The 27,343-nt window shown below is 55.1% G+C and overlaps 1 protein-coding gene across 1 annotated transcript in view; it reads left to right on the top strand.

The window, feature by feature from the left end:
• Positions 1-27,343, top strand: part of LOC131943991 (uncharacterized) — a 67,452-nt gene that overhangs the window by 15,580 nt on the left and 24,529 nt on the right. The window contains exon 8 of the mRNA XM_059304417.1: positions 2,127-2,180. Coding sequence (XP_059160400.1) covers positions 2,127-2,180 — 54 coding nt within the window. The remainder of the gene's footprint in view (positions 1-2,126; positions 2,181-27,343) is intronic.

Below are 27,343 nucleotides of genomic sequence, written 5' to 3'. Positions count from 1 at the left end.
ATTTTGCAATCTTGTCCGTATGTCTGTGTGTCTGTCTGTCTGTGTGTGTGTGTCCGTGTATAAACACGATTACTTGAGTACCGTTACAGCTAGGTTGATGACATTTCATATATAAATATTTTATCAAAATCGTAGATCCGTATCAACTTTTGAGCGATTTCCGATAACCGGAAGTGGTACTTTTCCTACTTTGAATTTTTCAAAAGCCTATAACTTGAGTACTATTTCAGATAGATAAATGAAATTTCACATGTAAGTAAAAGATCTAATTCTCTACCTTCTGTTAAATTTTGAGTAATTTCAGTTGACCGGAAGTAGTAATTTACGCTATTTCCGATTTCTCAAAAAATTAATGTAAATTTTTAAAGTACTAATAATATTGCGCACTATTATGCACTTTTTTTATTTCGCGTTCACTTGGTGTGCAATTCTTTTGTCTACGAGATTTTATTCTAAAACTTTAAGTATTTTAAATGGATTAAAAATCATGTCTATAGCCCGAGTTCCCATCCCCTGTTATTTTATATAAGAATATTCGAGAAAGTTTAGGGGAGATCACTCCCGGTTTATTTAAAAAGTTTTCTGTCAACTTTTGAGCGATATCATGGAACCTGAAGTGATACTTACTCTTTTTCCGGTCACTCTAAAGCTTAAACCTTGAGTATCATTACAGCTATGTAGATAAGAATTAGAGGTAGCATTGGGAGGTTTAACTTTTGTATAGTTTCCGGTAAACCGAGGTGGTAAGTTGCTCTATTTCCGTGGGCACACGATAACTTGGATAATGGATACTATTTCAGTTCGGTAGACGAAATTTCATGTATAAGTATAAAATCTTATACTTGGATTACTCTCATATTTTGAGTGACCTACAATATACGTAAGTGGTACTTTACTATTTTTCGGTTTCTAAAATTATACAGATAATAAAAGTACCGATTCAGTTAGATGAACGAAATTATTTTTTTTTCTCTATTTTTTTCCGCCTCAGACATGTAATTTACAGCGTCAGTTGTGTGTTCGCTTTAGTATTACAGTTTTCATCATCGGTTTGTGAGGACTAATACAGATTTACGAACGAAATTAATAAATATGCATAAGATCTTATTTACCAGATTTTGTCAAACTTTGATTGATTTCCGGTAATTGGATGTAGTACTTAACGGTATTTCCAGTTTCTCAAAAAATTCCTCCTCATAGATCAAGACTGCTACATAAATTAATTAGATGTTCAATTAACTTTTAAGAACTGATTAAAGTTTCCTTATAAAGCTCTGATTTTTCTTTCTACTAAGCACACATTCTTTCATTCATTTGGTGCGCAATTACTTTTTCCCACTCGATTCTATTCTATTTAAAATAAAGCTAGAGTGATCTCCCCTAAACTTTCTCGAATGTTCTTATGTAACACTATAGGAGATGGCAATTCGGGATATAGACATGCTTTTTAATAAATGTTTAAATACTTTAACTTCTAAAAATATAATAAAATCTCATTGAAAAAAAGAACTGCGCACCAAGTGAACAACAAACACCGCTTGTATAATAGTGTGGAACATTAGTGCTTTATAAATTCGTATGTGTTTTTTGAGAAATCGGAAATATAGTAGTACTACTTACGGTCACCGGAAATAACTCAAAATCTGAAAGAAAACAGAAAATTAGATTTTTTTTTTACTTTTGAAAAACCGAAAGTAGAATAAATTCCACTATCTGTTACCGGAAATCGCTGAACAGTTGAAACATAACTACAAATTTGATGTAATACTTATATATTAAATTTCATCACCCAAACTGTATCGGTACTCAAGTTATCGTGTTGACAGTCACACACACACACAGAGAGAGAGAGAGAGAGAGAGAGAGAGAGAGAGAGATACAGACAGAATTGTCATGCCCTATTTCTCCAACTCCATTTCGCATACAACGCCGAAATTTTGATAAGTCTGAATTTAGATTACAACACTTCCTCAATACTCTGTATACGAGAAAAAATGTCTGTAATATCCCTTAATGTTATAAAAGAATATACGAGAAAGTTTAGGAGAGATAACTCACGTTTTATTTTTAGGGTTTCTATTTAAATGTACCACACTCTGTCTAATAGTATTTAAAATTCTAAACAGATGTTCGAGTCTGCAATTTAAATCAATACGTCCAGTGTTTAAAGACTATACAACGTAAGTGCATACCAATTACTGACATTTACTGACATCTATCGATAAGACTTGCATTGATATGCCGCGGGAATGACGTAGGCTAACTACTGGAGTCAAAGGTCAAATTGCATTAGGGTAATCATGTGACCCAGAGAGCCCCAATATCCTAAGCTTTGGTTGGTTGCTATAGTCGATGGTTGGCTGATACAGTCGATGGTTGGCTGATACAGTCGATGGTTGGCTGATACAGTCGATGGTTGGCTGCTACAATCGATGGTTGGCTGATACAGTCGATGGTTGGCTGATACAATCGATGGTTGGCTGCTACAATCGATGGTTGGCTGATACAGTCGATGGTTGGCTGATACAGTCGATGGTTGGCTGATACAGTCGATGGTTGGCTGATACAGTCGATGGTTGGCTGATACAATCGATGGTTGGCTGATACAATCGATGGTTGGCTGATACAGTCGATGGTTGGCTGATACAGTCGATGGTTGGCTGATACAGTCGATGGTTGGCTGATACAGTCGATGACCGAAGTGAACCAGAGCACATTCTCGCATACTTGAAATAACGAGACGGCGCCGGTGTTGTGGTCAGCATGGGCACCACAAGCTGGTGTTGTAGTGTGTTGTGGGCAGCATGGGGCAGCATGGGGCACCACAAGCTGGTGTTGTAGTGTGTTGTGGGCAGCATGGGGCACTACAAGCTGGTGGTGTAGTGTGTTGTGGGCAGCATGGGCACCACAAGCTGGTGTTGTAGTGTGTTGTGGGCAGCATGGGGCACCACAAGCTGGTGTTGTAGTGTGTTGTGGGCAGCATGGGGCACCACAAGCTGGTGTTGTAGTGTGTTGTGGGCAGCATGGGGCACCATGGGGCACCACAAGCTGGTGTTGTAGTGTGTTGTGGGCAGCATGGGGCACCACAAGCTGGTGTTGTAGTGTGTTGTGGGCAGCATGGTGCACCATGGGGCACCACAAGCTGGTGTTGTAGTGTGTTGTGGGCAGCATGGGGCACCACAAGCTGGTGTTGTAGTGTGTTGTGGGCAGCATGGGGCACCACAAGCTGGTGTTGTAGTGTGTTGTGGGCAGCATGGGGCACCATGGGGCACTACAAGCTGGTGTTGTAGTGTGTTGTGGGCAGCATGGGGCACCACAAGCTGGTGTTGTATTGTGTTGTGGGCAGCATGGGGCACTACAAGCTGGTGTTGTAGTGTGTTGTGGGCAGCATGGGGCACCACAAGCTGGTGTTGTAGTGTGTTGTGGGCAGCATGGGGCACCATGGGGCACCACAAGCTGGTGTTGTAGTGTGTTGTGGGCAGCATGGGGCACCACAAGCTGGTGTTGTAGTGTGTTGTGGGCACCATGGGGCACCACAAGCTGGTGTTGTAGTGTGTTGTGGGCACCATGGGGCACCACAAGCTGGTGTTGTAGTGTGTTGTGGGCACCATGGGGCACCACAAGCTGGTGTTGTAGTGTGTTGTGGGCAGCATGGGGCACTACAAGCTGGTGGTGTAGTGTGTTGTGGGCAGCATGGGCACCACAAGCTGGTGTTGTAGTGTGTTGTGGGCAGCATGGGGCACCATGGGGCACCACAAGCTGGTGTTGTAGTGTGTTGTGGGCACCATGGGGCACCACAAGCTGGTGTTGTAGTGTGTTGTGGGCAGCATGGGGCACCATGGGGCACCACAAGCTGGTGTTGTAGTGTGTTGTGGGCAGCATGGGGCACCATGGGGCACCACAAGCTGGTGTTGTAGTGTGTTGTGGGCAGCATGGGGCACCACACGCTGGTGTTGTAGTGTGTTGTGGGCAGCATGGGGCACTACAAGCTGGTGTTGTAGTGTGTTGTGGGCAGCATGGGGCACTACAAGCTGGTGTTGTAGTGTGTTGTGGGAACCATGGGGCACCACAAGCTGGTGTTGTAGTGTGTTGTGGGCAGCATGGGGCACCACAAGCTGGTGTTGTAGTGTGTTGTGGGCAGCATGGGGCACCATGGGGCACCACAAGCTGGTGTTGTAGTGTGTTGTGGGCAGCATGGGGCACCACAAGCTGGTGTTGTAGTGTGTTGTGGGCAGCTTGGGGCACCACACGCTGGTGTTGTAGTGTGTTGTGGGCAGCATGGGGCACTACAAGCTGGTGTTGTAGTGTGTTGTGGGCAGCATGGGGCACTACAAGCTGGTGTTGTAGTGTGTTGTGGGAACCATGGGGCACCACAAGCTGGTGTTGTAGTGTGTTGTGGGCAGCATGGGGCACCATGGGGCACCACAAGCTGGTGTTGTAGTGTGTTGTGGGCAGCATGGGGCACCACAAGCTGGTGTTGTAGTGTGTTGTGGGCAGCATGGGGCACCATGGGGCACCACAAGCTGGTGTTGTAGTGTGTTGTGGGCAGCATGGGGCACCATGGGGCACCACAAGCTGGTGTTGTAGTGTGTTGTGGGCACCATGGGGCACCATGGGGCACCACAAGCTGGTGTTGTAGTGTGTTGTGGGCACCATGGGGCACCACAAGCTGGTGTTGTAGTGTGTTGTGGGCAGCATGGGGCACCACAAGCTGGTGTTGTAGTGTGTTGTGGGCAGCATGGGGCACCATGGGGCACCACAAGCTGGTGTTGTAGTGTGTTGTGGGCAGCATGGGGCACCACAAGCTGGTGTTGTAGTGTGTTGTGGGCAGCATGGGGCACCACAAGCTGGTGTTGTAGTGTGTTGTGGGCAGCATGGGCACCACAAGCTGGTGTTGTAGTGTGTTGTGGGCAGCATGGGGCACCACAAGCTGGTGTTGTAGTGTGTTGTGGGCAGCATGGGGCACCATGGGGCACCACAAGCTGGTGTTGTAGTGTGTTGTGGGCAGCATGGGGCACCATGGGGCACCACAAGCTGGTGTTGTAGTGTGTTGTGGGCAGCATGGGGCACCACAAGCTGGTGTTGTAGTGTGTTGTGGGCAGCATGGGGCACCATGGGGCACCACAAGCTGGTGTTGTAGTGTGTTGTGGGCAGCATGGGGCACCATGGGGCACCACAAGCTGGTCTTTTAGTGTGTTGTGGGCAGCATGGGGCACCACAAGCTGGTGTTGTAGTGTGTTGTGGGCACCATGGGGCACCACAAGCTGGTGTTGTAGTGTGTTGTGGGGAGCATGGGGCACTACAAGCTGGTGTTGTAGTGTGTTGTGGGCAGCATGGGGCACCATGGGGCACCACAAGCTGGTGTTGTAGTGTGTTGTGGGCAGCATGGGGCACCACAAGCTGGTGTTGTAGTGTGTTGTGGGCACCATGGGGCACCACAAGCTGGTGTTGTAGTGTGTTGTGGGCAGCATGGGGCACCACAAGCTGGTGTTGTAGTGTGTTGTGGGCAGTATGGGGCACCATGGGGCACCACAAGCTGGTGTTGTAGTGTGTTGTGGGCAGCATGGGCACCACAAGCTGGTGTTGTAGTGTGTTGTGGGCAGCATGGGGCACCACAAGCTGGTGTTGTAGTGTGTTGTGGGCAGCATGGGGCACCATTGGGGCACCACAAGCTGGTGTTGTAGTGTGTTGTGGGCAGCATGGGGCACCACAAGCTGGTGTTGTAGTGTGTTGTGGGCAGCATGGGGCACCACAAGCTGGTGTTGTAGTGTGTTGTGGGCAGCATGGTGCACCACAAGCTGGTGTTGTAGTGTGTTGTGGGCACCATGGGGCACCACAAGCTGGTGTTGTAGTGTGTTGTGGGCAGCATGGGGCACCACAAGCTGGTGTTGTAGTGTGTTGTGGGCAGCATGGGGCAGCATGGGGCACCACAAGCTGGTGTTGTAGTGTGTTGTGGGTAGAATGGGCACCATGGGGCACCACAAGCTGGTGTTGTAGTGTGTTGTGGGCAGCATGGGGCACCACAAGCTGGTGTTGTAGTGTGTTGTGGGCAGCATGGTGCACCATGGGGCACCACAAGCTGGTGTTGTAGTGTGTTGTGGGCAGCATGGGGCACCATGGGGCACCACAAGCTGGTGTTGTAGTGTGTTGTGGGCAGCATGGGGCACCATGGGGCACCACAAGCTGGTGTTGTAGTGTGTTGTGGGCAGCATGGGGCACCACAAGCTGGTGTTGTAGTGTGTTGTGGGCAGCATGGGGCACCACAAGCTGGTGTTGTAGTGTGTTGTGGGCAGCATGGGGCACCATGGGGCACCACAAGCTGGTGTTGTAGTGTGTTGTGGGCAGCATGGTGCACCACAAGCTGGTGTTGTAGTGTGTTGTGGGCACCATGGGGCACCACAAGCTGGTGTTGTAGTGTGTTGTGGGCAGCATGGGGCACCACAAGCTGGTGTTGTAGTGTGTTGTGGGCAGCATGGGGCAGCATGGGTCACCACAAGCTGGTGTTGTAGTGTGTTGTGGGCAGCATGGGCACCATGGGGCACCACAAGCTGGTGTTGTAGTGTGTTGTGGGCAGCATGGGGCACCACAAGCTGGGGTTGTAGTGTGTTGTGGGCAGCATGGTGCACCATGGGGCACCACAAGCTGGTGTTGTAGTGTGTTGTGGGCAGCATGGGGCACCATGGGGCACCACAAGCTGGTGTTGTAGTGTGTTGTGGGCAGCATGGGGCACCATGGGGCACCACAAGCTGGTGTTGTAGTGTGTTGTGGGCAGCATGGGGCACCACAAGCTGGTGTTGTAGTGTGTTGTGGGCACCATGGGGACCACAAGCTGGTGTTGTAGTGTGTTGTGGGCACCATGGGGCACCACAAGCTGGTGTTGTAGTGTGTTGTGGGCACCATGGGGCACCACAAGCTGGTGTTGTAGTGTGTTGTGGGCAACATGGGGCACCACAAGCTGGTGTTGTAGTGTGTTGTGGGCAGCATGGGGCACTACAAGCTGGTGTTGTAGTGTGTTGTGGGCAGCATGGGGCAGCATGGGGCACCACAAGCTGGTGTTGTAGTGTGTTGTGGGCAGCATGGGGCACCACAAGCTGGTGTTGTAGTGTGTTGTGGGCAGCATGGGGCACCACAAGCTGGTGTTGTAGTGTGTTGTGGGCAGCATGGGGCAGCATGGGGCACCACAAGCTGGTGTTGTAGTGTGTTGTGGGCAGCATGGTGCACCATGGGGCACCACAAGCTGGTGTTGTAGTGTGTTGTGGGCAGCATGGGGCACCACAAGCTGGTGTTGTAGTGTGTTGTGGGCAGCATGGTGCACCATGGGGCACCACAAGCTGGTGTTGTAGTGTGTTGTGGGCAGCATGGGCACCACAAGCTGGTGTTGTAGTGTGTTGTGGGCAGCATGGGGCACCACAAGCTGGTGTTGTAGTGTGTTGTGGGCAGCATGGGCACCACAAGCTGGTGTTGTAGTGTGTTGTGGGCAGCATGGGGCACCACAAGCTGGTGTTGTAGTGTGTTGTGGGCAGCATGGGGCAGCATGGGGCACCACAAGCTGGTGTTGTAGTGTGTTGTGGGCAGCATGGGCACCACAAGCTGGTGTTGTAGTGTGTTGTGGGCAGCATGGGGCACCACAAGCTGGTGTTGTAGTGTGTTGTGGGCAGCATGGGGCAGCATGGGGCACCACAAGCTGGTGTTGTAGTGTGTTGTGGGCAGCATGGGGCACCACAAGCTGGTGTTGTAGTGTGTTGTGGGCAGCATGGGGCACTACAAGCTGGTGTTGTAGTGTGTTGTGGGCAGCATGGGGCACCACAAGCTGGTGTTGTAGTGTGTTGTGGGCAGCATGGGGCACCACAAGCTGGTGTTGTAGTGTGTTGTGGGCAGCATGGGGCACCATGGGGCACCACAAGCTGGTGTTGTAGTGTGTTGTGGGCAGCATGGGGCACCACAAGCTGGTGTTGTAGTGTGTTGTGGGCAGCTTGGGGCACCACAAGCTGGTGTTGTAGTGTGTTGTGGGCAGCATGGTGCACCATGGGGCACCACAAGCTGGTGTTGTAGTGTGTTGTGGGCAGCATGGGGCACCACAAGCTGGTGTTGTAGTGTGTTGTGGGCACCATGGGGCACCACAAGCTGGTGTTGTAGTGTGTTGTGGGGAGCATGGGGCACTACAAGCTGGTGTTGTAGTGTGTTGTGGGCAGCATGGGGCACCATGGGGCACCACAAGCTGGTGTTGTAGTGTGTTGTGGGCAGCATGGGGCACCACAAGCTGGTGTTGTAGTGTGTTGTGGGCACCATGGGGCACCACAAGCTGGTGTTGTAGTGTGTTGTGGGCAGCATGGGGCACCACAAGCTGGTGTTGTAGTGTGTTGTGGGCAGTATGGGGCACCATGGGGCACCACAAGCTGGTGTTGTAGTGTGTTGTGGGCAGCATGGGCACCACAAGCTGGTGTTGTAGTGTGTTGTGGGCAGCATGGGGCACCACAAGCTGGTGTTGTAGTGTGTTGTGGGCAGCATGGGGCACCATTGGGGCACCACAAGCTGGTGTTGTAGTGTGTTGTGGGCAGCATGGGGCACCACAAGCTGGTGTTGTAGTGTGTTGTGGGCAGCATGGGGCACCACAAGCTGGTGTTGTAGTGTGTTGTGGGCAGCATGGTGCACCACAAGCTGGTGTTGTAGTGTGTTGTGGGCACCATGGGGCACCACAAGCTGGTGTTGTAGTGTGTTGTGGGCAGCATGGGGCACCACAAGCTGGTGTTGTAGTGTGTTGTGGGCAGCATGGGGCAGCATGGGGCACCACAAGCTGGTGTTGTAGTGTGTTGTGGGTAGAATGGGCACCATGGGGCACCACAAGCTGGTGTTGTAGTGTGTTGTGGGCAGCATGGGGCACCACAAGCTGGTGTTGTAGTGTGTTGTGGGCAGCATGGTGCACCATGGGGCACCACAAGCTGGTGTTGTAGTGTGTTGTGGGCAGCATGGGGCACCATGGGGCACCACAAGCTGGTGTTGTAGTGTGTTGTGGGCAGCATGGGGCACCATGGGGCACCACAAGCTGGTGTTGTAGTGTGTTGTGGGCAGCATGGGGCACCACAAGCTGGTGTTGTAGTGTGTTGTGGGCAGCATGGGGCACCACAAGCTGGTGTTGTAGTGTGTTGTGGGCAGCATGGGGCACCATGGGGCACCACAAGCTGGTGTTGTAGTGTGTTGTGGGCAGCATGGTGCACCACAAGCTGGTGTTGTAGTGTGTTGTGGGCACCATGGGGCACCACAAGCTGGTGTTGTAGTGTGTTGTGGGCAGCATGGGGCACCACAAGCTGGTGTTGTAGTGTGTTGTGGGCAGCATGGGGCAGCATGGGTCACCACAAGCTGGTGTTGTAGTGTGTTGTGGGCAGCATGGGCACCATGGGGCACCACAAGCTGGTGTTGTAGTGTGTTGTGGGCAGCATGGGGCACCACAAGCTGGGGTTGTAGTGTGTTGTGGGCAGCATGGTGCACCATGGGGCACCACAAGCTGGTGTTGTAGTGTGTTGTGGGCAGCATGGGGCACCATGGGGCACCACAAGCTGGTGTTGTAGTGTGTTGTGGGCAGCATGGGGCACCATGGGGCACCACAAGCTGGTGTTGTAGTGTGTTGTGGGCAGCATGGGGCACCACAAGCTGGTGTTGTAGTGTGTTGTGGGCACCATGGGGACCACAAGCTGGTGTTGTAGTGTGTTGTGGGCACCATGGGGCACCACAAGCTGGTGTTGTAGTGTGTTGTGGGCACCATGGGGCACCACAAGCTGGTGTTGTAGTGTGTTGTGGGCAACATGGGGCACCACAAGCTGGTGTTGTAGTGTGTTGTGGGCAGCATGGGGCACTACAAGCTGGTGTTGTAGTGTGTTGTGGGCAGCATGGGGCAGCATGGGGCACCACAAGCTGGTGTTGTAGTGTGTTGTGGGCAGCATGGGGCACCACAAGCTGGTGTTGTAGTGTGTTGTGGGCAGCATGGGGCACCACAAGCTGGTGTTGTAGTGTGTTGTGGGCAGCATGGGGCAGCATGGGGCACCACAAGCTGGTGTTGTAGTGTGTTGTGGGCAGCATGGTGCACCATGGGGCACCACAAGCTGGTGTTGTAGTGTGTTGTGGGCAGCATGGGGCACCACAAGCTGGTGTTGTAGTGTGTTGTGGGCAGCATGGTGCACCATGGGGCACCACAAGCTGGTGTTGTAGTGTGTTGTGGGCAGCATGGGCACCACAAGCTGGTGTTGTAGTGTGTTGTGGGCAGCATGGGGCACCACAAGCTGGTGTTGTAGTGTGTTGTGGGCAGCATGGGCACCACAAGCTGGTGTTGTAGTGTGTTGTGGGCAGCATGGGGCACCACAAGCTGGTGTTGTAGTGTGTTGTGGGCAGCATGGGGCAGCATGGGGCACCACAAGCTGGTGTTGTAGTGTGTTGTGGGCAGCATGGGCACCACAAGCTGGTGTTGTAGTGTGTTGTGGGCAGCATGGGGCACCACAAGCTGGTGTTGTAGTGTGTTGTGGGCAGCATGGGGCAGCATGGGGCACCACAAGCTGGTGTTGTAGTGTGTTGTGGGCAGCATGGGGCACCACAAGCTGGTGTTGTAGTGTGTTGTGGGCAGCATGGGGCACTACAAGCTGGTGTTGTAGTGTGTTGTGGGCAGCATGGGGCACCACAAGCTGGTGTTGTAGTGTGTTGTGGGCAGCATGGGGCACCACAAGCTGGTGTTGTAGTGTGTTGTGGGCAGCATGGGGCACCATGGGGCACCACAAGCTGGTGTTGTAGTGTGTTGTGGGCAGCATGGGGCACCACAAGCTGGTGTTGTAGTGTGTTGTGGGCAGCTTGGGGCACCACAAGCTGGTGTTGTAGTGTGTTGTGGGCAGCATGGTGCACCATGGGGCACCACAAGCTGGTGTTGTAGTGTGTTGTGGGCAGCATGGGGCACCATGGGGCACCACAAGCTGGTGTTGTAGTGTGTTGTGGGCAGCATTGGCACCACAAGCTGGTGTTGTAGTGTGTTGTGGGCAGCATGGGCACCACAAGCTGGTGTTGTAGTGTGTTGTGGGCAGCATGGGGCACCACAAGCTGGTGTTGTAGTGTGTTGTGGGCAGCATTGGCACCACAAGCTGGTGTTGTAGTGTGTTGTGGGCAGCATGGGGCACCACAAGCTGGTGTTGTAGTGTGTTGTGGGCAGCATGGGGCACCATGGGGCACCACAAGCTGGTGTTGTAGTGTGTTGTGGGCAGCATGGGGCACCACAAGCTGGTGTTGTAGTGTGTTGTGGGCACCATGGGGCACCACAAGCTGGTGTTGTAGTGTGTTGTGGGCAGCATGGGGCACCACAAGCTGGTGTTGTAGTGTGTTGTGGGCAGCATGGGGCACTACAAGCTGGTGTTGTAGTGTGTTGTGGGCAGCATGGGGCACCACAAGCTGGTGTTGTAGTGTGTTGTGGGCAGCATGGGGCACCACAAGCTGGTGTTGTAGTGTGTTGTGGGCAGCATGGGGCACCATGGGGCACCACAAGCTGGTGTTGTAGTGTGTTGTGGGCAGCATGGGGCACCATGGGGCACCACAAGCTGGTGTTGTAGTGTGTTGTGGGCACCATGGGGCACCACAAGCTGGTGTTGTAGTGTGTTGTGGGCAGCATGGGGCAGCATGGGGCACTAGGGGCACCACAAACTGGTGTTGTAGTGTGTTGTGGGCAGCATGGGGCACCATGGGGCACCACAAGCTGGTGTTGTAGTGTGTTGTGGGCAACATGGGGCACCACAAGCTGGTGTTGTAGTGTGTTGTGGGCAACATGGGGCACCACAAGCTGGTGTTGTAGTGTGTTGTGGGCATCATGGGGCACCATGGGGCACTACAAGCTGGTGTTGTAGTGTGTTGTGGGCAACATGTGGCACCACAAGCTGGTGTTGTAGTGTGTTGTGGGCAGCATGGGGCACCACAAGCTGGTGGTGTAGTGTGTTGTGGGCAACATGGGGCACCACAAGCTGGTGTTGTAGTGTGTTGTGGGCAACATGGGGCACCATGGGGCACCACAAGCTGGTGTTGTAGTGTGTTGTGGGCAGCATGGGGCACCACAAGCTGGTGTTGTAGTGTGTTGTGGGCAGCATGGGGCACCACAAGCTGGTGTTGTAGTGTGTTCTGGGCAGCATGGGGCACCACAAGCTGGTGGTGTAGTGTGTTGTGGGCAACATGGGGCACCACAAGCTGGTGTTGTAGTGTGTTGTGGGCAACATGGGGCACCACAAGCTGGTGTTGTAGTGTGTTGTGGGCAGCATGGGGCACCATGGGGCACCACAAGCTGGTGTTGTAGTGTGTTGTGGGCAACATGGGGCACCACAAGCTGGTGTTGTAGTGTGTTGTGGGCAGCATGGGGCACCACAAGCTGGTGTTGTAGTGTGTTGTGGGCAGCATGGGGCACCACAAGCTGGTGTTGTAGTGTGTTGTGGGCAGCATGGGGCACCATGGGGCACCACAAGCTGGTGTTGTAGTGTGTTGTGGGCAGCATGGGGCACCACAAGCTGGTGTTGTAGTGTGTTGTGGGCAGCATGGGGCACCATGGGGCACCACAAGCTGGTGTTGTAGTGTGTTGTGGGACGCATGGGGCACCACAAGCTGGTGGTGTAGTGTGTTGTGGGCAACATGGGGCACCACAAGCTGGTGTTGTAGTGTGTTCTGGGCAGCATGGGGCACCACAAGCTGGTGGTGTAGTGTGTTGTGGGCAACATGGGGCACCACAAGCTGGTGTTGTAGTGTGTTGTGGGCAACATGGGGCACCACAAGCTGGTGTTGTAGTGTGTTGTGGGCAGCATGGGGCACCATGGGGCACCACAAGCTGGTGTTGTAGTGTGTTGTGGGCAACATGGGGCACCACAAGCTGGTGTTGTAGTGTGTTGTGGGCAGCATGGGGCACCACAAGCTGGTGGTGTAGTGTGTTGTGGGCAGCATGGGGCACCACAAGCTGGTGTTGTAGTGTGTTGTGGGCAGCATGGGGCACTACAAGCTGGTGTTGTAGTGTGTTGTGGGCAGCATGGGGCAGCATGGGGCACCACAAGCTGGTGTTGTAGTGTGTTGTGGGCAGCATGGGGCACCACAAGCTGGTGTTGTAGTGTGTTGTGGGCAGCATGGGGCAGCATGGGGCACCACAAGCTGGTGTTGTAGTGTGTTGTGGGCAGCATGGGGCACCACAAGCTGGTGTTGTAGTGTGTTGTGGGCAGCATGGGGCACTACAAGCTGGTGTTGTAGTGTGTTGTGGGAACCATGGGGCACCACAAGCTGGTGTTGTAGTGTGTTGTGGGCAGCATGGGGCACCATGGGGCACCACAAGCTGGTGTTGTAGTGTGTTGTGGGCAGCATGGGGCACCACAAGCTGGTGTTGTAGTGTGTTGTGGGCAGCATGGGGCACCATGGGGCACCACAAGCTGGTGTTGTAGTGTGTTGTGGGCAGCATGGGGCACCACAAGCTGGTGTTGTAGTGTGTTGTGAGCAGCATGGGGCACTACAAGCTGGTGTTGTAGTGTGTTGTGGGCAGCATGGGGCACCACAAGCTGGTGTTGTAGTGTGTTGTGGGCACCATGGGGCACCACAAGCTGGTGTTGTAGTGTGTTGTGGGCAGCATGGGGCACTACAAGCTGGTGTTGTAGTGTGTTGTGGGCAGCATGGGCACCACAAGCTGGTGTTGTAGTGTGTTGTGGGCAGCATGGGGCACCACAAGCTGGTGTTGTAGTGTGTTGTGGGCAGCATGGGGCACCATGGGGCACCACAAGCTGGTGTTGTAGTGTGTTGTGGGCAGCATGGGGCACCACAAGCTGGTGTTGTAGTGTGTTGTGGGCAGCATGGGGCACTACAAGCTGGTGTTGTAGTGTGTTGTGGGCAGCATGGGGCAGCATGGGGCACCACAAGCTGGTGTTGTAGTGTGTTGTGGGCAGCATGGGGCACCACAAGCTGGTGTTGTAGTGTGTTGTGGGCAGCATGGGGCAGCATGGGGCACCACAAGCTGGTGTTGTAGTGTGTTGTGGGCAGCATGGGGCACCACAAGCTGGTGTTGTAGTGTGTTGTGAGCAGCATGGGGCACTACAAGCTGGTGTTGTAGTGTGTTGTGGGCAGCATGGGGCACCATGGGGCACCACAAGCTGGTGTTGTAGTGTGTTGTGGGCACCATGGGGCACCACAAGCTGGTGTTGTAGTGTGTTGTGGGCAGCATGGGGCACTACAAGCTGGTGTTGTAGTGTGTTGTGGGCAGCATGGGCACCACAAGCTGGTGTTGTAGTGTGTTGTGGGCAGCATGGGGCACCACAAGCTGGTGTTGTAGTGTGTTGTGGGCAGCATGGGGCAGCATGGGGCACCACAAGCTGGTGTTGTAGTGTGTTGTGGGCAGCATGGGGCACCACAAGCTGGTGTTGTAGTGTGTTGTGAGCAGCATGGGGCACTACAAGCTGGTGTTGTAGTGTGTTGTGGGCAGCATGGGGCACCACAAGCTGGTGTTGTAGTGTGTTGTGGGCAGCATGGGGCAGCATGGGGCACCACAAGCTGGTGTTGTAGTGTGTTGTGGGCACCATGGGGCACCACAAGCTGGTGTTGTAGTGTGTTGTGGGCAGCATGGGGCACCATGGGGCACCACAAGCTGGTGTTGTAGTGTGTTGTGGGCACCATGGGGCACCACAAGCTGGTGTTGTAGTGTGTTGTGGGCAGCATGGGCACCATGGGGCACCACAAGCTGGTGTTGTAGTGTGTTGTGGGCAGCATGGGGCACCACAAGCTGGGGTTGTAGTGTGTTGTGGGCAGCATGGTGCACCATGGGGCACCACAAGCTGGTGTTGTAGTGTGTTGTGGGCAGCATGGGGCACCATGGGGCACCACAAGCTGGTGTTGTAGTGTGTTGTGGGCAGCATGGGGCACCATGGGGCACCACAAGCTGGTGTTGTAGTGTGTTGTGGGCAGCATGGGGCACCACAAGCTGGTGTTGTAGTGTGTTGTGGGCACCATGGGGACCACAAGCTGGTGTTGTAGTGTGTTGTGGGCACCATGGGGCACCACAAGCTGGTGTTGTAGTGTGTTGTGGGCACCATGGGGCACCACAAGCTGGTGTTGTAGTGTGTTGTGGGCAACATGGGGCACCACAAGCTGGTGTTGTAGTGTGTTGTGGGCAGCATGGGGCACTACAAGCTGGTGTTGTAGTGTGTTGTGGGCAGCATGGGGCAGCATGGGGCACCACAAGCTGGTGTTGTAGTGTGTTGTGGGCAGCATGGGGCACCACAAGCTGGTGTTGTAGTGTGTTGTGGGCAGCATGGGGCACCACAAGCTGGTGTTGTAGTGTGTTGTGGGCAGCATGGGGCAGCATGGGGCACCACAAGCTGGTGTTGTAGTGTGTTGTGGGCAGCATGGTGCACCATGGGGCACCACAAGCTGGTGTTGTAGTGTGTTGTGGGCAGCATGGGGCACCACAAGCATGTGTTGTAGTGTGTTGTGGGCAGCATGGTGCACCATGGGGCACCACAAGCTGGTGTTGTAGTGTGTTGTGGGCAGCATGGGCACCACAAGCTGGTGTTGTAGTGTGTTGTGGGCAGCATGGGGCACCACAAGCTGGTGTTGTAGTGTGTTGTGGGCAGCATGGGCACCACAAGCTGGTGTTGTAGTGTGTTGTGGGCAGCATGGGGCACCACAAGCTGGTGTTGTAGTGTGTTGTGGGCAGCATGGGGCAGCATGGGGCACCACAAGCTGGTGTTGTAGTGTGTTGTGGGCAGCATGGGCACCACAAGCTGGTGTTGTAGTGTGTTGTGGGCAGCATGGGGCACCACAAGCTGGTGTTGTAGTGTGTTGTGGGCAGCATGGGGCAGCATGGGGCACCACAAGCTGGTGTTGTAGTGTGTTGTGGGCAGCATGGGGCACCACAAGCTGGTGTTGTAGTGTGTTGTGGGCAGCATGGGGCACTACAAGCTGGTGTTGTAGTGTGTTGTGGGCAGCATGGGGCACCACAAGCTGGTGTTGTAGTGTGTTGTGGGCAGCATGGGGCACCACAAGCTGGTGTTGTAGTGTGTTGTGGGCAGCATGGGGCACCATGGGGCACCACAAGCTGGTGTTGTAGTGTGTTGTGGGCAGCATGGGGCACCACAAGCTGGTGTTGTAGTGTGTTGTGGGCAGCTTGGGGCACCACAAGCTGGTGTTGTAGTGTGTTGTGGGCAGCATGGTGCACCATGGGGCACCACAAGCTGGTGTTGTAGTGTGTTGTGGGCAGCATGGGGCACCATGGGGCACCACAAGCTGGTGTTGTAGTGTGTTGTGGGCAGCATTGGCACCACAAGCTGGTGTTGTAGTGTGTTGTGGGCAGCATGGGCACCACAAGCTGGTGTTGTAGTGTGTTGTGGGCAGCATGGGGCACCACAAGCTGGTGTTGTAGTGTGTTGTGGGCAGCATTGGCACCACAAGCTGGTGTTGTAGTGTGTTGTGGGCAGCATGGGGCACCACAAGCTGGTGTTGTAGTGTGTTGTGGGCAGCATGGGGCACCATGGGGCACCACAAGCTGGTGTTGTAGTGTGTTGTGGGCAGCATGGGGCACCACAAGCTGGTGTTGTAGTGTGTTGTGGGCACCATGGGGCACCACAAGCTGGTGTTGTAGTGTGTTGTGGGCAGCATGGGGCACCACAAGCTGGTGTTGTAGTGTGTTGTGGGCAGCATGGGGCACTACAAGCTGGTGTTGTAGTGTGTTGTGGGCAGCATGGGGCACCACAAGCTGGTGTTGTAGTGTGTTGTGGGCAGCATGGGGCACCACAAGCTGGTGTTGTAGTGTGTTGTGGGCAGCATGGGGCACCATGGGGCACCACAAGCTGGTGTTGTAGTGTGTTGTGGGCAGCATGGGGCACCATGGGGCACCACAAGCTGGTGTTGTAGTGTGTTGTGGGCACCATGGGGCACCACAAGCTGGTGTTGTAGTGTGTTGTGGGCAGCATGGGGCAGCATGGGGCACTAGGGGCACCACAAACTGGTGTTGTAGTGTGTTGTGGGCAGCATGGGGCACCATGGGGCACCACAAGCTGGTGTTGTAGTGTGTTGTGGGCAACATGGGGCACCACAAGCTGGTGTTGTAGTGTGTTGTGGGCAACATGGGGCACCACAAGCTGGTGTTGTAGTGTGTTGTGGGCATCATGGGGCACCATGGGGCACTACAAGCTGGTGTTGTAGTGTGTTGTGGGCAACATGTGGCACCACAAGCTGGTGTTGTAGTGTGTTGTGGGCAGCATGGGGCACCACAAGCTGGTGGTGTAGTGTGTTGTGGGCAACATGGGGCACCACAAGCTGGTGTTGTAGTGTGTTGTGGGCAACATGGGGCACCATGGGGCACCACAAGCTGGTGTTGTAGTGTGTTGTGGGCAGCATGGGCACCACACGCTGGTGTTGTAGTGTGTTGTGGGCAGCATGGGGCACCACAAGCTGGTGTTGTAGTGTGTTGTGGGCAGCATGGGGCACCACAAGCTGGTGTTGTAGTGTGTTGTGGGCAGCATGGGGCACCATGGGGCACCACAAGCTGGTGTTGTAGTGTGTTGTGGGCAGCATGGGGCACCACAAGCTGGTGTTGTAGTGTGTTCTGGGCAGCATGGGGCACCACAAGCTGGTGGTGTAGTGTGTTGTGGGCAACATGGGGCACCACAAGCTGGTGTTGTAGTGTGTTGTGGGCAACATGGGGCACCACAAGCTGGTGTTGTAGTGTGTTGTGGGCAGCATGGGGCACCATGGGGCACCACAAGCTGGTGTTGTAGTGTGTTGTGGGCAACATGGGGCACCACAAGCTGGTGTTGTAGTGTGTTGTGGGCAGCATGGGGCACCACAAGCTGGTGTTGTAGTGTGTTGTGGGCAGCATGGGGCACCACAAGCTGGTGTTGTAGTGTGTTGTGGGCAGCATGGGGCACCATGGGGCACCACAAGCTGGTGTTGTAGTGTGTTGTGGGCAGCATGGGGCACCACAAGCTGGTGTTGTAGTGTGTTGTGGGCAGCATGGGGCACCATGGGGCACCACAAGCTGGTGTTGTAGTGTGTTGTGGGACGCATGGGGCACCACAAGCTGGTGGTGTAGTGTGTTGTGGGCAACATGGGGCACCACAAGCTGGTGTTGTAGTGTGTTCTGGGCAGCATGGGGCACCACAAGCTGGTGGTGTAGTGTGTTGTGGGCAACATGGGGCACCACAAGCTGGTGTTGTAGTGTGTTGTGGGCAACATGGGGCACCACAAGCTGGTGTTGTAGTGTGTTGTGGGCAGCATGGGGCACCATGGGGCACCACAAGCTGGTGTTGTAGTGTGTTGTGGGCAACATGGGGCACCACAAGCTGGTGTTGTAGTGTGTTGTGGGCAGCATGGGGCACCACAAGCTGGTGGTGTAGTGTGTTGTGGGCAGCATGGGGCACCACAAGCTGGTGTTGTAGTGTGTTGTGGGCAGCATGGGGCACTACAAGCTGGTGTTGTAGTGTGTTGTGGGCAGCATGGGGCAGCATGGGGCACCACAAGCTGGTGTTGTAGTGTGTTGTGGGCAGCATGGGGCACCACAAGCTGGTGTTGTAGTGTGTTGTGGGCAGCATGGGGCAGCATGGGGCACCACAAGCTGGTGTTGTAGTGTGTTGTGGGCAGCATGGGGCACCACAAGCTGGTGTTGTAGTGTGTTGTGAGCAGCATGGGGCACTACAAGCTGGTGTTGTAGTGTGTTGTGGGCAGCATGGGGCACCATGGGGCACCACAAGCTGGTGTTGTAGTGTGTTGTGGGCACCATGGGGCACCACAAGCTGGTGTTGTAGTGTGTTGTGGGCAGCATGGGGCACTACAAGCTGGTGTTGTAGTGTGTTGTGGGCAGCATGGGCACCACAAGCTGGTGTTGTAGTGTGTTGTGGGCAGCATGGGGCACCACAAGCTGGTGTTGTAGTGTGTTGTGGGCAGCATGGGGCACCATGGGGCACCACAAGCTGGTGTTGTAGTGTGTTGTGGGCAGCATGGGGCACCACAAGCTGGTGTTGTAGTGTGTTGTGGGCAGCATGGGGCACCACAAGCTGGTGTTGTAGTGTGTTGTGGGCAGCATGGGGCACTACAAGCTGGTGTTGTAGTGTGTTGTGGGCAGCATGGGGCAGCATGGGGCACCACAAGCTGGTGTTGTAGTGTGTTGTGGGCAGCATGGGGCACCACAAGCTGGTGTTGTAGTGTGTTGTGGGCAGCATGGGGCAGCATGGGGCACCACAAGCTGGTGTTGTAGTGTGTTGTGGGCAGCATGGGGCACTACAAGCTGGTGTTGTAGTGTGTTGTGGGCAGCATGGGCACCACACGCTGGTGTTGTAGTGTGTTGTGGGCAGCATGGGGCAGCATGGGGCACCACAAGCTGGTGTTGTAGTGTGTTGTGGGCAGCATGGGGCACCACAAGCTGGTGTTGTAGTGTGTTGTGGGCACCATGGGGCACCACAAGCTGGTGTTGTAGTGTGTTGTGAGCAGCATGGGGCACTACAAGCTGGTGTTGTAGTGTGTTGTGGGCAGCATGGGGCACCATGGGGCACCACAAGCTGGTGTTGTAGTGTGTTGTGGGCACCATGGGGCACCACAAGCTGGTGTTGTAGTGTGTTGTGGGCAGCATGGGGCACTACAAGCTGGTGTTGTAGTGTGTTGTGGGCAGCATGGGCACCACAAGCTGGTGTTGTAGTGTGTTGTGGGCAGCATGGGGCACCACAAGCTGGTGTTGTAGTGTGTTGTGGGCAGCATGGGGCAGCATGGGGCACCACAAGCTGGTGTTGTAGTGTGTTGTGGGCAGCATGGGGCACCACAAGCTGGTGTTGTAGTGTGTTGTGAGCAGCATGGGGCACTACAAGCTGGTGTTGTAGTGTGTTGTGGGCAGCATGGGGCACCACAAGCTGGTGTTGTAGTGTGTTGTGGGCAGCATGGGGCAGCATGGGGCACCACAAGCTGGTGTTGTAGTGTGTTGTGGGCACCATGGGGCACCACAAGCTGGTGTTGTAGTGTGTTGTGGGCAGCATGGGGCACCATGGGGCACCACAAGCTGGTGTTGTAGTGTGTTGTGGGCACCATGGGGCACCACAAGCTGGTGTTGTAGTGTGTTGTGGGCAGCATGGGGCACTACAAGCTGGTGTTGTAGTGTGTTGTGGGCAGCATGGGCACCACAAGCTGGTGTTGTAGTGTGTTGTGGGCAGCATGGGGCACCACAAGCTGGTGTTGTAGTGTGTTGTGGGCAGCATGGGGCACCACAAGCTGGTGTTGTAGTGTGTTGTGGGCAGCATGGGGCACTACAAGCTGGTGTTGTAGTGTGTTGTGGGCAGCATGGGGCACCACAAGCTGGTGTTGTAGTGTGTTGTGGGCAGCATGGGGCAGCATGGGGCACCACAAGCTGGTGTTGTAGTGTGTTGTAGGCAGCATGGTGCACCATGGGGCACCACAAGCTGGTGTTGTAGTGTGTTGTGGGCAGCATGGGGCACCACAAGCTGGTGTTGTAGTGTGTTGTGGGCAGCATGGTGCACCATGGGGCACCACAAGCTGGTGTTGTAGTGTGTTGTGGGCAGCATGGGCACCACAAGCTGGTGTTGTAGTGTGTTGTGGGCAGCATGGGCACCACACGCTGGTGTTGTAGTGTGTTGTGGGCAGCATGGGGCACCATGGGGCACCACAAGCTGGTGTTGTAGTGTGTTCTGGGCAGCATGGGCACCACAAGCTGGTGTTGTAGTGTGTTGTGGGCAGCATGGGCACCACAAGCTGGTGTTGTAGTGTGTTGTGGGCAGCATGGGGCACCACAAGCTGGTGTTGTAGTGTGTTGTGGGCACCATGGGGCACCACAAGCTGGTGTTGTAGTGTGTTGTGGGCAGCATGGGCACCACAAGCTGGTGTTGTAGTGTGTTGTGGGCAGCATGGGGCACCATGGGGCACCACAAGCTGGTGTTGTAGTGTGTTGTGGGCAGCATGGGCACCACAAGCTGGTGTTGTAGTGTGTTGTGGGCAGCATGGGCACCACACGCTGGTGTTGTAGTGTGTTGTGGGCAGCATGGGCACCACAAGCTGGTGTTGTAGTGTGTTGTGGGCAGCATGGGCACCACAAGCTGGTGTTGTAGTGTGTTGTGGGCAGCATGGGCACCACAAGCTGGTGTTGTAGTGTGTTGTGGGCAGCATGGGGCACCACAAGCTGGTGTTGTAGTGTGTTGTGGGCAGCATGGGGCACCACAAGCTGGTGTTGTAGTGTGTTGTGGGCAGCATGGGGCAGCATGGGGCACCACAAGCTGGTGTTGTAGTGTGTTGTGGGACGCATGGGGCAGCATGGGGCACCACAAGCTGGTGTTGTAGTGTGTTGTGGGCAGCATGGGGCACCACAAGCTGGTGTTGTAGTGTGTTGTGGGCAGCATGGTGCACCATGGGGCACCACAAGCTGGTGTTGTAGTGTGTTGTGGGCAGCATGGGCACCACAAGCTGGTGTTGTAGTGTGTTGTGGGCAGCATGGTGCACCATGGGGCACCACAAGCTGGTGTTGTAGTGTGTTGTGGGCAGCATGGGGCACCATGGGGCACCACAAGCTGGTGTTGTAGTGTGTTGTGGGCAGCATGGGCGCCACAAGCTGGTGTTGTAGTGTGTTGTGGGCAGCATGGGCACCACAAGCTGGTGTTGTAGTGTGTTGTGGGCAGCATGGGGCACCACAAGCTGGTGTTGTAGTGTGTTGTGGGCAGCATGGGCACCACAAGCTGGTGTTGTAGTGTGTTGTGGGCAGCATGGGGCACCACAAGCTGGTGTTGTAGTGTGTTGTGGGCAGCATGGGGCACCATGGGGCACCACAAGCTGGTGTTGTAGTGTGTTGTGGGCAGCATGGGGCACCACAAGCTGGTGTTGTAGTGTGTTGTGGGCAGCATGGGGCACTACAAGCTGGTGTTGTAGTGTGTTGTAGGCAGCATGGGGCACCACAAGCTGGTGTTGTAGTGTGTTGTGGGCAGCATGGTGCACCATGGGGCACCACAAGCTGGTGTTGTAGTGTGTTGTGGGCAGCATGGGCACCACAAGCTGGTGTTGTATTGTGTTGTGGGCAGCATGGGGCACTACAAGCTGGTGTTGTAGTGTGTTGTGGGCAGCATGGGGCACCACAAGCTGGTGTTGTAGTGTTTTTTGGGCAGCATGGGGCACCACAAGCTGGTGTTGTAGTGTGTTGTGGGCAGCATGGGGCACCATGGGGCACCACAAGCTGGTGTTGTAGTGTGTTGTGAGCAGCATGGGGCACTACAAGCTGGTGTTGTAGTGTGTTGTGGGCAGCATGGGGCACCATGGGGCACCACAAGCTGGTGTTGTAGTGTGTTGTGGGCAGCATGGGGCACCATGGGGCACCACAAGCTGGTGTTGTAGTGTGTTGTGAGCAGCATGGGGCACTACAAGCTGGTGTTGTAGTGTGTTGTAGGCAGCATGGGGCAGCATGGGGCACCACAAGCTGGTGTTGTAGTGTGTTGTGGGCAGCATGGGGCACCACAAGCTGGTGTTGTAGTGTGTTGTGGGCAGCATGGGGCACCACAAGCTGGTGTTGTAGTGTGTTGTGGGCAGCATGGGGCACCATGGGGCACCACAAGCTGGTGTTGTAGTGTGTTGTGGGCACCATGGGGCACCACAAGCTGGTGTTGTAGTGTGTTGTGGGCAGCATGGGGCACTACAAGCTGGTGTTGTAGTGTGTTGTGGGCAGCATGGGCACCACAAGCTGGTGTTGTAGTGTGTTGTGGGCAGCATGGGGCACCACAAGCTGGTGTTGTAGTGTGTTGTGGGCAGCATGGGGCAGCATGGGGCACCACAAGCTGGTGTTGTAGTGTGTTGTGGGCAGCATGGGGCACCACAAGCTGGTGTTGTAGTGTGTTGTGAGCAGCATGGGGCACTACAAGCTGGTGTTGTAGTGTGTTGTGGGCAGCATGGGGCACCATGGGGCACCACAAGCTGGTGTTGTAGTGTGTTGTGGGCACCATGGGGCACCACAAGCTGGTGTTGTAGTGTGTTGTGGGCAGCATGGGGCACTACAAGCTGGTGTTGTAGTGTGTTGTGGGCAGCATGGGCACCACAAGCTGGTGTTGTAGTGTGTTGTGGGCAGCATGGGGCACCACAAGCTGGTGTTGTAGTGTGTTGTGGGCAGCATGGGGCACCACAAGCTGGTATTGTAGTGTGTTGTGGGCAGCATGGGGCACTACAAGCTGGTGTTGTAGTGTGTTGTGGGCAGCATGGGGCACCACAAGCTGGTGTTGTAGTGTGTTGTGGGCAGCATGGGGCAGCATGGGGCACCACAAGCTGGTGTTGTAGTGTGTTGTAGGCAGCATGGTGCACCATGGGGCACCACAAGCTGGTGTTGTAGTGTGTTGTGGGCAGCATGGGGCACCACAAGCTGGTGTTGTAGTGTGTTGTGGGCAGCATGGTGCACCATGGGGCACCACAAGCTGGTGTTGTAGTGTGTTGTGGGCAGCATGGGCACCACAAGCTGGTGTTGTAGTGTGTTGTGGGCAGCATGGGCACCACACGCTGGTGTTGTAGTGTGTTGTGGGCAGCATGGGGCACCATGGGGCACCACAAGCTGGTGTTGTAGTGTGTTGTGGGCAGCATGGGCACCACAAGCTGGTGTTGTAGTGTGTTGTGGGCAGCATGGGCACCACAAGCTGGTGTTGTAGTGTGTTGTGGGCAGCATGGGGCACCACAAGCTGGTGTTGTAGTGTGTTGTGGGCACCATGGGGCACCACAAGCTGGTGTTGTAGTGTGTTGTGGGCAGCATGGGCACCACAAGCTGGTGTTGTAGTGTGTTGTGGGCAGCATGGGGCACCATGGGGCACCACAAGCTGGTGTTGTAGTGTGTTGTGGGCAGCATGGGCACCACAAGCTGGTGTTGTAGTGTGTTGTGGGCAGCATGGGCACCACACGCTGGTGTTGTAGTGTGTTGTGGGCAGCATGGGCACCACAAGCTGGTGTTGTAGTGTGTTGTGGGCAGCATGGGCACCACAAGCTGGTGTTGTAGTGTGTTGTGGGCAGCATGGGCACCACAAGCTGGTGTTGTAGTGTGTTGTGGGCAGCATGGGGCACCACAAGCTGGTGTTGTAGTGTGTTGTGGGCAGCATGGGGCACCACAAGCTGGTGTTGTAGTGTGTTGTGGGCAGCATGGGGCAGCATGGGGCACCACAAGCTGGTGTTGTAGTGTGTTGTGGGACGCATGGGGCAGCATGGGGCACCACAAGCTGGTGTTGTAGTGTGTTGTGGGCAGCATGGGGCACCACAAGCTGGTGTTGTAGTGTGTTGTGGGCAGCATGGTGCACCATGGGGCACCACAAGCTGGTGTTGTAGTGTGTTGTGGGCAGCATGGGCACCACAAGCTGGTGTTGTAGTGTGTTGTGGGCAGCATGGGGCACCACAAGCTGGTGTTGTAGTGTGTTGTGGGCAGCATGGGGCACCACAAGCTGGTGTTGTAGTGTGTTGTGGGCAGCATGGGGCACTACAAGCTGGTGTTGTAGTGTGTTGTGAACAGCATGGGGCACCACAAGCTGGTGTTGTAGTGTGTTGTGGGCAGCATGGGGCAGCATGGGGCACCACAAGCTGGTGTTGTAGTGTGTTGTGGGCAGCATGGTGCACCATGGGGCACCACAAGCTGGTGTTGTAGTGTGTTGTGGGCAGCATGGGGCACCACAAGCTGGTGTTGTAGTGTGTTGTGGGCAGCATGGTGCACCATGGGGCACCACAAGCTGGTGTTGTAGTGTGTTGTGGGCAGCATGGGCACCACAAGCTGGTGTTGTAGTGTGTTGTGGGCAGCATGGGGCACCACAAGCTGGTGTTGTAGTGTGTTGTGGGCAGCATGGGGCACCACAAGCTGGTGTTGTAGTGTGTTGTGGGCAGCATGGGGCACTACAAGCTGGTGTTGTAGTGTGTTGTGGGCAGCATGGGGCACCACAAGCTGGTGTTGTAGTGTGTTGTGGGCAGCATGGGGCACCACAAGCTGGTGTTGTAGTGTGTTGTGGGCAGCATGGGGCACCATGGGGCACCACAAGCTGGTGTTGTAGTGTGTTGTGGTAACCATGGGGCACCACAAGCTGGTGTTGTAGTGTGTTGTGGGCAGCATGGGACACCACAAGCTGGTGTTGTAGTGTGTTGTGGGCACCATGGGGCACCACAAGCTGGTGTTGTAGTGTGTTGTGGGCACCATGGGGCACCACAAGCTGGTGTTGTAGTGTGTTGTGGGCAGCTTGGGGCACCACAAGCTGGTGTTGTAGTGTGTTGTGGGCAGCATGGTGCACCATGGGGCACCACAAGCTGGTGTTGTAGTGTGTTGTGGGCAGCATGGGGCACCATGGGGCACCACAAGCTGAAGTTGTAGTGTGTTGTGGGCAGCATTGGCACCACAAGCTGGTGTTGTAGTGTGTTGTGGGCAGCATGGGCACCACAAGCTGGTGTTGTAGTGTGTTGTGGGCAGCATGGGGCACCACAAGCTGGTGTTGTAGTGTGTTGTGGGCAGCATGGGCACCACAAGCTGGTGTTGTAGTGTGTTGTGGGCAGCATGGGGCACCACAAGCTGGTGTTGTAGTGTGTTGTGGGCAGCATGGGGCACCATGGGGCACCACAAGCTGGTGTTGTAGTGTGTTGTGGGCAGCATGGGGCACCACAAGCTGGTGTTGTAGTGTGTTGTGGGCACCATGGGGCACCACAAGCTGGTGTTGTAGTGTGTTGTGGGCAGCATGGGCACCACAAGCTGGTGTTGTAGTGTGTTGTGGGCAGCATGGGGCACCATGGGGCACCACAAGCTGGTGTTGTAGTGTGTTGTGGGCAGCATGGGCACCACAAGCTGGTGTTGTAGTGTGTTGTGGGCAGCATGGGCACCACACGCTGGTGTTGTAGTGTGTTGTGGGCAGCATGGGCACCACAAGCTGGTGTTGTAGTGTGTTGTGGGCAGCATGGGCACCACAAGCTGGTGTTGTAGTGTGTTGTGGGCAGCATGGGCACCACAAGCTGGTGTTGTAGTGTGTTGTGGGCAGCATGGGGCACCACAAGCTGGTGTTGTAGTGTGTTGTGGGCAGCATGGGGCACCACAAGCTGGTGTTGTAGTGTGTTGTGGGCAGCATGGGGCAGCATGGGGCACCACAAGCTGGTGTTGTAGTGTGTTGTGGGACGCATGGGGCAGCATGGGGCACCACAAGCTGGTGTTGTAGTGTGTTGTGGGCAGCATGGGGCACCACAAGCTGGTGTTGTAGTGTGTTGTGGGCAGCATGGTGCACCATGGGGCACCACAAGCTGGTGTTGTAGTGTGTTGTGGGCAGCATGGGCACCACAAGCTGGTGTTGTAGTGTGTTGTGGGCAGCATGGGGCACCACAAGCTGGTGTTGTAGTGTGTTGTGGGCAGCATGGGGCACCACAAGCTGGTGTTGTAGTGTGTTGTGGGCAGCATGGGGCACTACAAGCTGGTGTTGTAGTGTGTTGTGGGCAGCATGGGGCACCACAAGCTGGTGTTGTAGTGTGTTGTGGGCAGCATGGGGCAGCATGGGGCACCACAAGCTGGTGTTGTAGTGTGTTGTGGGCAGCATGGTGCACCATGGGGCACCACAAGCTGGTGTTGTAGTGTGTTGTGGGCAGCATGGGGCACCACAAGCTGGTGTTGTAGTGTGTTGTGGGCAGCATGGTGCACCATGGGGCACCACAAGCTGGTGTTGTAGTGTGTTGTGGGCAGCATGGGCACCACAAGCTGGTGTTGTAGTGTGTTGTGGGCAGCATGGGGCACCACAAGCTGGTGTTGTAGTGTGTTGTGGGCAGCATGGGGCACCACAAGCTGGTGTTGTAGTGTGTTGTGGGCAGCATGGGGCACTACAAGCTGGTGTTGTAGTGTGTTGTGGGCAGCATGGGGCACCACAAGCTGGTGTTGTAGTGTGTTGTGGGCAGCATGGGGCACCACAAGCTGGTGTTGTAGTGTGTTGTGGGCAGCATGGGGCACCATGGGGCACCACAAGCTGGTGTTGTAGTGTGTTGTGGGCACCATGGGGCACCACAAGCTGGTGTTGTAGTGTGTTGTGGGCAGCATGGGGCACCACAAGCTGGTGTTGTAGTGTGTTGTGGGCAGCTTGGGGCACCACAAGCTGGTGTTGTAGTGTGTTGTGGGCAGCATGGTGCACCATGGGGCACCACAAGCTGGTGTTGTAGTGTGTTGTGGGCAGCATGGGGCACCATGGGGCACCACAAGCTGAAGTTGTAGTGTGTTGTGGGCAGCATTGGCACCACAAGCTGGTGTTGTAGTGTGTTGTGGGCAGCATGGGCACCACAAGCTGGTGTTGTAGTGTGTTGTGGGCAGCATGGGGCACCACAAGCTGGTGTTGTAGTGTGTTGTGGGCAGCATGGGCACCACAAG

Source organism: Physella acuta, unplaced genomic scaffold (assembly GCF_028476545.2).
Source record: "Physella acuta isolate Inbredline_101_S28 unplaced genomic scaffold, ASM2847654v3 ptg000476l, whole genome shotgun sequence".
Taxonomy (NCBI): domain Eukaryota; kingdom Metazoa; phylum Mollusca; class Gastropoda; family Physidae; genus Physella; species Physella acuta.
The sequence above is the reverse complement of the archived record's forward strand: the minus strand, read 5'-3'. Positions and strand labels throughout refer to the sequence as shown.